Source organism: Dasypus novemcinctus, chromosome 20 (assembly GCF_030445035.2).
Source record: "Dasypus novemcinctus isolate mDasNov1 chromosome 20, mDasNov1.1.hap2, whole genome shotgun sequence".
Taxonomy (NCBI): Eukaryota; Metazoa; Chordata; class Mammalia; order Cingulata; family Dasypodidae; genus Dasypus; species Dasypus novemcinctus.
The window spans coordinates 24,663,869-24,672,806 of NC_080692.1; the positions used below are offsets into that span (position 1 = coordinate 24,663,869).

Consider the following 8,938-nt stretch of genomic DNA (forward strand, 5'->3'; position numbering starts at 1 on the left):
CCATTGGGGTATGGGAAGGAAAGATTTGTTTTTCCGTTTTGTCTATTATCTATTAAGAATCCAAGCTAATATTTAGTATAAGAATACATGTATGCAGCAGAAATACACATTAGAAATTAAGTGAAAAAAGATTTTTATGGAGAAAAAGGTATCAATTTGAAAAGTTTTGTTGACGCCTGGCCTGAGGCTCCACCCTCCAGCTTTGTCTTTCCCAAGTTGAAAGTGGTGGATTCTGGTGTACAGCTACCATTTCTGGTTCCATGTCTTGTCCAACTTCTGGCATGTCATCCTCCTGCCTCTTATCCAATCCAGAGGATGCAAAAAGAAGGCTTGGCACACTGGACTAAAATAGTGTCTGTTCAATAAACACAGCAGGCCAACATGTATAGCTTTTATTCACCTATCCAAATTCCTTTACATGTGAGTTATCTGCATTCCACCTTGCCCCTGCCCCATTCACAAGGCACCATGAATCCCCTGGGCACAGAGGAAGGTGTGCCCCTTTAACTAGGGCCATAACTGAGGTGACCTGGGAAAGCCCCACCATAGAAAAGCAGGAAAAGATGGAGAAGAAAGTTTATCACACCATAGCCCCCACCATGGGGGGGAGGAGCTAGAGGGCTGGGGGGATGCCCCCATGCTACTGCCCCAGTCCTTAAATACAAAGCAAGGGGAATAAAGAGGACCATCCTCTGAAATACAGCACCAACCTCAGCATGGAGGCAAAAGGAGAGTGGGCAAGACCACTTCCCTGGGAAGGGGGAGGGCCAAACTGAGAGCACATACCGTTAGTGGCTGCGGCACCCCTCCCTACCAGGTTTGGGATGCAGCCTCAGCACCAGGAGTGGGGGGAGAGGAGGAGAAGGGATGACAATACCGGACCAGCCACTTCCCCCTGAAGCCCCTGGCCCCAGCACAGGCATTCCTCTCCCCACAAGCCCTGATCAGGGGTCATGGAAGAATTTGTGGTATGGAAATTCAAGGCCCTTATCTATTTCTTCTTCCGTTCTTGGGAGCAGCGTGGGCAAAACCTAAAAAGGAACATGGGAGAGAAAGGAAGGGAGAAGAATGAGTGCAAAGGAGAATACCCTCTAGCACTCAGCAGGCCAGTTCCTACCACAACTCTTTCACTCACCATTTCCCTCGAGGCTTGGTTGTCAGCCCCACACAGGCAAAGTGGAACCACTCAATGGAACACTGGAAAAGGAAGGAGATGGAAGAGGCAATGGGGGAGGGGGGGCAGGGCAGGATGGAGGAGGAAAGGAAGTCCTTTCATAGATTCCATCCCTTCTGGGAATTCTTGGAGGTCCCAAGGCCAACCAAAACCAAAACCAACCGCCTTCCTCCTTTCCTCAAGTCCCACTATTCAACCACTGTTTCCCCCCTTCTTGTACCCACTACCTTACATGCTCCCCAAGACCCCCTTCCAGAGGTAAACTGGTTCTCACGTCAGGGTTGTCACAGCCAATCATCTCTCCATAGGAGACCTGGTGACAAAGGCAGTAGGTGGGCTCATTGGGATCCACCGGCATATCCAACACATCAGAGGGGTGGACACTGCCAAAGGTCACTGAGGGCATCCCATACTCGGGACTTCTGCAAGCCAAGAGGAAGAGAAACTGTCACCTGCAGGAAGGGGAGATACAACCTGGGACATTCTGAGGTGGGAGGAGAGCCTGGTGGGACAACTGATTTGTGGTTTCTCCACTCTATCCAGCATGTATGAAAATAGTGAGAAGAGTTATTGGCACACAAGGTAAAAAAAAGTGACAAAGGGACAGTGCGTGGAAGGGGGCAGGAGAGAAGAGTATGTCTTCTGGCAAATGCTCCCTGAAACTCACGTGCGCACAAGTTTTAACTTCTTCTGGGCGGCCTTGGGGGCTTCTTCATCAGAGTTTTTCCCTTTGGACCGAGCACGGGCAGCTTTCTTTTCCTTTTGAGTCCGGCCTTCTAGGGAGGAGGGGGAAAGCCAGGAGGCAGAGAGACAGGAAGATGGGTTAAGTCCCCTTCCTACCCCCTCTTTCCCACCTGGTACCCCCTCCCTTATAGGTGAAGAACCTGCTGCTTCTCCCTCTGTATCCTTACCCCACCTCTTACAGCCCTGCCCCACTCCTCACTCTTTTTGCCTTTGCTGGAGGAGCTGTCATAGTCACTTGACTCAATCTGTTTCTCCTTCAGATCAGCCTCAAAACGGGCCAGGTCTGTGTCCAGCCGCCGAATGTGTTTGTCTACCTGGGTGGGAAGGAAAAAGGAGGGAGATGTATAAGGCTGGCACCAGTAAAAGAAAATAGGCTAAGGCCCATTCTATGTATCTCCCAGACCCGAAACAGCCCAACACAGCTGAAGGAGGGGTTGAGAACCTTGAGGATTAAATGGGAAGAAGGTGGGGAGCCATGAACAGGGCCATACCATCTCATAGGTCTGCATGGCAAGCTGCACCTTGTCGTCACCAAATTCCTTGCACTTGCCATAGGCTTCCTGGATCTGTTTGAGAAGGGCCAATTTTTCCTCGGAGCTCAGGCTGCGGGCGCTACTCATATACTCAGTGGCCAACTTGTCAATTTCAGCCTTCAGGTCTATAACAGAGACAGAGGCCTGGTCACAATGGCCCCTGAGTGGCTAGGTGAAATACACTTCTTCCTCTTGCTCCTCGGACCTTTTCCATTCACCATCATTAACCTTCAAACTAAAACGCACGGAACATTCACAGGTTCTGTGCCACGTACTCGATAAATGTGAGAGAGTGAAAGTATTTTGTTTAGAGTTGCCTTCAAGGTGCTGAGAACACTGCTATCAGAGCTGGAACTTAAATTATTAAAACATACTGAGGGATTCTCTGCACACTGTGCTAATATGAAGAATATTTTTGTGGATGTCCGAAGATGCTTCTTGGTAGGGCTTACTGCTGGCTTGATCCATGAATTCTGTTCTCAAAAGCTGCCTGGTTTCTCTTCTCAAAAACATCCCACAGCAGCTGTGAGTACTGCAAATGAGGCTGGGTCATCTTCTGCTGCTGGCTTCCAAGTCTGTTCATCTCTAGCTCATCATTTAAAATTAGGTCCTAGTACACCCCTAAGACAGTTCTGCTTACCTTACTGCCCATTCTATTTTGTTCATCATTGTACAACTTGCTTACATTTCCCATCAGCCTTTATTCTGTTTTTTTCAACTAAGATATTGCTGCCACCATCCCAATACTGGAAGACCAGTGATGTGCCAGGTCACTGAGGCTGTAGAAATATATTGCCTTGATATTTGGTTGGTAGGGCTCATAAAAAATGTTGATGGAAAGAGACAAAAGTCTGGCTGTAACACAGAGCAGCAACAGATAACAGGGAGGACCTACAAACACACTATATTTATGCCCCACTTCATTCCAGACCCTTGGAGGATAGCTGGGAAAGCATACAGTTCTGTAGTCTCCAACTGGTCTTTCTGTGCATGAACTCAAGAGTTGGAACTGTTTGCCAAAGAAAGCAAGCTGGTCCTCAGCATTCTAGGAAGAAGTTCTCTGGGGCCTATGTCCAGGATTTTAGATGATGGTCATCTTTTCCTGAGTAAGCTTAACCAGAGTAAGTTAAGTCATCAGCTTCAGGGAGCCTAACACCAGTGTGTTACATCCTTGAACGTGACTACATAAGGATGGAAGGTAAGACCTATATATCTTTCGGTGACTAAGGGGAAGAGCTCCAACAGAAACCTTCGACCCCGAAGAGACCAACCTGACCATTGAAGTGGCTCCAAGTGAATGCTTCAATGCAGCCAAACTTGCTCAACAGTTTCTAGAGTCCAAGGCCACAGATGGTATCTAATGCTTCTGTAAGGTTGAAGAATACAGTGTAGAAATCCTGATGTTAATCTCTGCTTTTCTGCCTTTCCTTTTTTTAAGAATTTGTCATACACGAAAGATTCTGTCTACCAACAAGAGTTGCAGACTCACTGTGATTTTGGGATAGTAAGATTAACAATGCAGTGAAGCAAAAAGATTCTAGTCTTCCTATAAATATACCAAATATGGAGAGCAGAAATGATTCTAGAGATGAATTAGTTTTTTTGACATTCTTCTTGAGGAAGATAGAAAGAGCAAGTATCTCTGAGCTCTTGAAGCACTGTCTCAACAGTTCATTTGTTATGGAAAAGCTGATATAGAAATGAGGATCCTCATTGCCCTCCTTTTAAGAATTGTTAAGAAAGTAAAAGAGAGAAGCCACACTTCTCCAGATTATACCAGATGATGTGGTGACATCAAGTAGAAAAATAAATGACCATACATGCTCTTTATACACATGGACTCCTAACTTTATACATACCTTCTGTTCTTTGATCTAGGTCCCTCATGAGCTGAAAGTTCCTCTGCAACTCAAAAGGGAGATTTTCAATACCTAGGGAGAGGAGGTGAAATTGAGAATCCTGGGACTTCATAGGCCTGAGATCTCTTAAAGTGCAGCTCCAAAACAGGACACAAATGTCCTGTTTTCCCTCCTTTGAACCTCTAGACTTGTCTGCCATGGCATCCATCCTTCCTTTCTCAGAAGCTGTGTCTGCCTGTCTCTCTCCACCACTAACCTTTCCATTTCTGCACAGATATCCCATCCTTTCTTTCTTCAGTGCCTTACTCTACAAATCAGTCCTTTCCCTGTATTTTCAATTGCTCTGTCTCCAAGCTCCTTGCTCTAAATTTACAAATAACCCTCGGTATCCACTACTATTCATCACACATACTTCCAATCTATTTTCCATGTAGTAGCCAGAATATTCTTTTTAAAAATGCAAATCTGATCAGGTTACTCTCCCATCTATGACCCTCCAATAACTTCCCACTGCTCTGGTGATGTTCTGCATTTTCTGGTTTTTGCTAACTTCACACCAGCCTTAACTCCAGTCCCCCTTTGGGTTCTCTCTGCTTGAACCATGCTGGCCTTCTCTGAGTGCATCAAACTTGCTAGTGCTGTTCCTGCTACTTGGTTTTCCACATGCTGTTCTCTCTGCCAGGAAGGCACTGCCTGGTCTTCTTCACCCCATCCCCATCATATTCCTTGGCCTGTGCATCCTTCAAAGTTCAGCTCAAACATGACTTCCCCAGAATCCTGACAAGTGCCCCAGATATATGCTATCAAGATTTTCCATTGCTATCCTTTTTAACACATATCCAACTATAATTAAATAATTGTGTAATTAGTTATTTGGCATCTGTCTCTGCAGTCCACTAGGAAGACTGGAATATGTGTATCTTATACTGTTATTTCCCCAGAGTTTAGGATTATGACTTGCATTCATTCAAATATTTATTCAATAAATATTTGAATAAATGCATGAATACTTAAGTCTCTCCCATACAAGAAAAGTCTCTTTCCATGACTCTAAGTTAAAACTTTTTGAATGCCTCCACTTTACTGTACAACCTCAGGTCTGCCACCACAAGTTTACTGAGATAAAATCACTATCAACTTATCAAATGGTCTGTTATCAGTCCTGTTCTAGGAAATGCCTCTGCAGCAATTGACACCATCCTCTCTCCTTTAAGTAACTTTCTTCCTCTTAGGATTCCAGATCTCATCATATACCTTCTGATAATTCCAACATAGATAGATGTCTCCTAAGCCTGTCCCTTAAATGTTAATATTTTCTTGAGATCATACTTGAATCTTCTGTTTTTCTCACTCTACCTGTTTTCCCTGAATGATGTCATTCACTCATGGATACAGTTGACATTTCTATGCTTAAGTCTAAAAAGTGAATTAATAACAACTATTAATTACAGCTATTATTCTTGAATATCTTGTTAATGGTATATTACCTATCTAGAATTCACCTTAGATTCTTTCCTATCAAAGTACTCAGTTGATACTCATATTTAACTCCTAAATACTTTTGTCATTCCCTGAGCTCGGGTCCTCAACTCTGACCTGGACTGTAATCACTATTGACCTCCCAGTTACTGCTGTAATCACCTTCCAATTTACCATACATCAGTTATTTTCCTTTATAAAAATAACACCAAACTTTTAAAATCTGTTGGTTCCCTACTATTTAAGGTGCAAAATACTTAGCTTGGCCTAAAAAAAAAGAAAAAGGCCATACACAATCTGACCCCAGCTTCTTTCTCCAGGCTCACTTCCCAATCTTCCACCTTAGAGTCCTATATATATACTCTGACCTCATTCTTCCCTGACCTTGCCATGAACCCATTACAGTACCTTTGCTGATGCTTTTCCCCAATTTGGGATTCCCTTTTCCTCTCCACACTGGCAAATAAACACTCAACCTTCAAGATCCTATTCAAACATCACCTCCTTTGCAAAGATTTTCTATCTTGCCAGGTAATTGCCTCCTCTTTCTCCAGTGTTACCAACTGTCCTTTTAGTGTATTTCTATTATTTTACTGGGTACACTTTTATAATTTTTGCAGAATCTATTTGCTACTAGACATGAGCTTTCTGATGGCAGTTGTGTCTTATTCATTTTTGTAAATCCCTAGTGCCTGCCATTATTTCTGACACACAGTAGCATCTCAAATAATTGTTGTATGAATGACTCCCGTCACTAAGACAAATGTAAGTGCGCAGAGTGATAGACTTTGTGAGGAGTGAATTATACAAATGGCATAAGTGTAACAGATTTCCATTTAATGGGAATCGAATCTTTGCTCCATGAAGACAGGCATTCCAGTTCATGATCTGCCAGTGGTCACTCACCACCTCCCATTCCCAAGAGGAGCCCCTTCTGGGAGGAACTGAGCGAAGGAGGCGCAAGCAGGTCTTTGACGCCGCTCCAAGGGGCAAGTGGGTGATATATCAGAACGACCAAATCTGAACGACTCTGAGGAAAAGCTATTCTGAGGCGGGAGACCCTGAATAATGGGGCCAACAAGCATCTTTTTCGGCTGTACCACCAGCCTTTCAAGAGACAGATCCTTCAGCCCCATACGCAGCCCCTCCTTCGTCTACACCCAACAGCGGGGCCTCGACCCTGCTGCCCCGCCCCCTCGTTCTCAACACCCTCCAATATTTTCTCCCACATAAGCCCTTCATCGTTGTGACCTTTTCACCACCAGGACTTCCAGGCTACAGATCCTCTCAGCCCCGATCCCCCACCACTCTATGACCCCTGACCCCCTCCTCCAGCCTGCTCTTACTGTCCAGATAATGTTCCAAATACATCCCCGCAGCCATCTTGAAGCAAAACAAAGCAACTTCCGATCTGCCCCGGAAGTACCTGAAACGCGCTAGGCGCTAAAGGGATCCTAGGGTTAAAGTTTTTCCGCCCTTAACAGGAGGACTTCCGCCCTTAGTAAGCTTTTCGAAGGACATATCCGCCCGACGTTCAACTTTTCCTTTTGCGTAGGGAACTACAACCGCCGCTTTATTCCGCTTCCGCGCGTACTGAGACCCCAGTGTGCGACCGAGGCAGGTATGACGTCACTGGAGGTCGCCATTTTGAATTCTCTACCAAACTCTCCCCCAAAACCCCCGGCGCCGATCAGGGATGGACGGTAATGGGGGAGGTAACTGCTGTTTAGAGTTGTATACCATAAAAATCTCTTTTCAGCAACTGGGGAATCTAACTTGTTTCCCTTTTTCAGAATTTGGATCTGGAGACCAGAGCAGAGGGCCCAGCTGAAACAGGGCTTTCTCTAAGGCAATCAAGTTTCATAAGGAAGTTGGGGGAGAGTAACTGGCCTTGTTACTTGTTACTGAACATTTTTGCTCACTCATTCGAACACCCATTTCTCAAGGACTGTTTTTTAGCGTAGGAAAAAAAAAATTATTCATAAAAGTCTATACTTAGGAATAAAATTCAGAATTACAAGAAAGCTATAATCCTCCACCCCTTTTGTCAGGGCTTCTGTCCTTTACACTCAGACACATTTTCCGATATAGAGTACAGAACTTCTGACCTTGCCCCACTTTCCACTCTGTAAAGGCAAAAACCCAGGTTCTTCTTGCCCTTTTTAATCAGGAGTTTAATGTTAATTACCAGTGATTCTGAAAGGACTGGGGCATGGAGCACTAATAACTGGGCCAGTTAGATGCCAAGCCATCACTCTAGGCAGCTGCAGGACAATGAAAGCTATCAGAAAGGAAAGCAGTCAAGTGCACAACAGGCTGCCACACCACTAGGGAACAGAACTCAAAGCCCATACCCTGATAGTGGTGTTAGTAAGGTACCTAGGAGTTATCACACATTCTTGATATTTACCAGTGACATATGGCAGGTTCTTAATGAGAACAGATTTTCAGTCGCATAATTTAGAACAAATATATGAAGAAAGGTAAGGTTTACTAGCGAGCAAGTGCTAAGATACAGCAACAGAATCTAGGAGACCTCACCTTAATTACAAGTGTGTGGTCCACTTGGATAAGTGATTTAATCTGTGCCTGTTTCTCTAAAATGAGACCAGTACCTACCTTATAGGATTGCTACAGTGATTGAGTGTGTGTGCATATGTATGTGTCCTTAAAAAAGGTATAATGGAAAAAAAAAAAGGATTGGCTCTATTACTGAAGGTGGTGGGAGCAGGGGAAAAATAAGCAAGCTCAACAAACATTGACATATCTGATACATCCATTTGTGTCATACCATGTCAGATCAGATACTATCCTGGCTGCCCACACAAGATACCCAGCCAAAAATTAAGAGGGCATTAAGTGATTAACTGTCCATACCCCACTGGGTAATGAACTGTTGGCCAGCAGTCCTCCAGAGGAAAGCAATCAATTCTCAGATGTGGGAACTATGTCACAAGTTTTTCAGCACTTAAAAGATTTAAAATTCTCAAAAAGGAATCTTGATGGTGACCTAGTCCTAACTGTTCATTGAACAGCTGAACGACAGCTTGTTGGCCAACACTAAGAGCAGGCTGATGGCAGAGCCAAGGATGAAGTCTAGGTATCCTGACCCATGTTTTACTCCTCAGCCTCTATCCTACACCATTATT

General features: G+C 44.5%; 1 protein-coding gene across 3 annotated transcripts; it reads right to left on the bottom strand.

Moving 5' to 3' along the window:
- Nucleotides 1-377: 377 nt before the first annotated feature.
- Nucleotides 378-7,231, bottom strand: ING4 (inhibitor of growth family member 4). Of its 3 annotated transcripts, XM_004448536.4 has the most exons (9): nucleotides 7,136-7,177; nucleotides 4,311-4,382; nucleotides 3,723-3,817; nucleotides 2,410-2,576; nucleotides 2,118-2,232; nucleotides 1,842-1,950; nucleotides 1,449-1,596; nucleotides 1,136-1,197; nucleotides 378-1,031 (listed from the first exon to the last, which is right to left on the bottom strand). In XM_004448536.4, the coding sequence occupies exons 4-9, from the start codon at nucleotides 2,536-2,538 to the stop codon at nucleotides 992-994; spliced, it is 603 nt and encodes a 200-aa protein (XP_004448593.1). In that variant the 5' UTR covers nucleotides 2,539-2,576; nucleotides 3,723-3,817; nucleotides 4,311-4,382; nucleotides 7,136-7,177; the 3' UTR covers nucleotides 378-991. The 3 variants fall into 3 exon arrangements, with proteins under 3 accessions (XP_004448593.1, XP_058138658.1, XP_058138657.1); XM_058282675.2 differs by lacking the exon at nucleotides 3,723-3,817 and having other exon boundaries at nucleotides 1,842-1,947; nucleotides 7,136-7,231; XM_058282674.2 differs by lacking the exon at nucleotides 3,723-3,817 and having other exon boundaries at nucleotides 7,136-7,231.
- Between the last annotated feature and the right edge of the window lie 1,707 nt (nucleotides 7,232-8,938).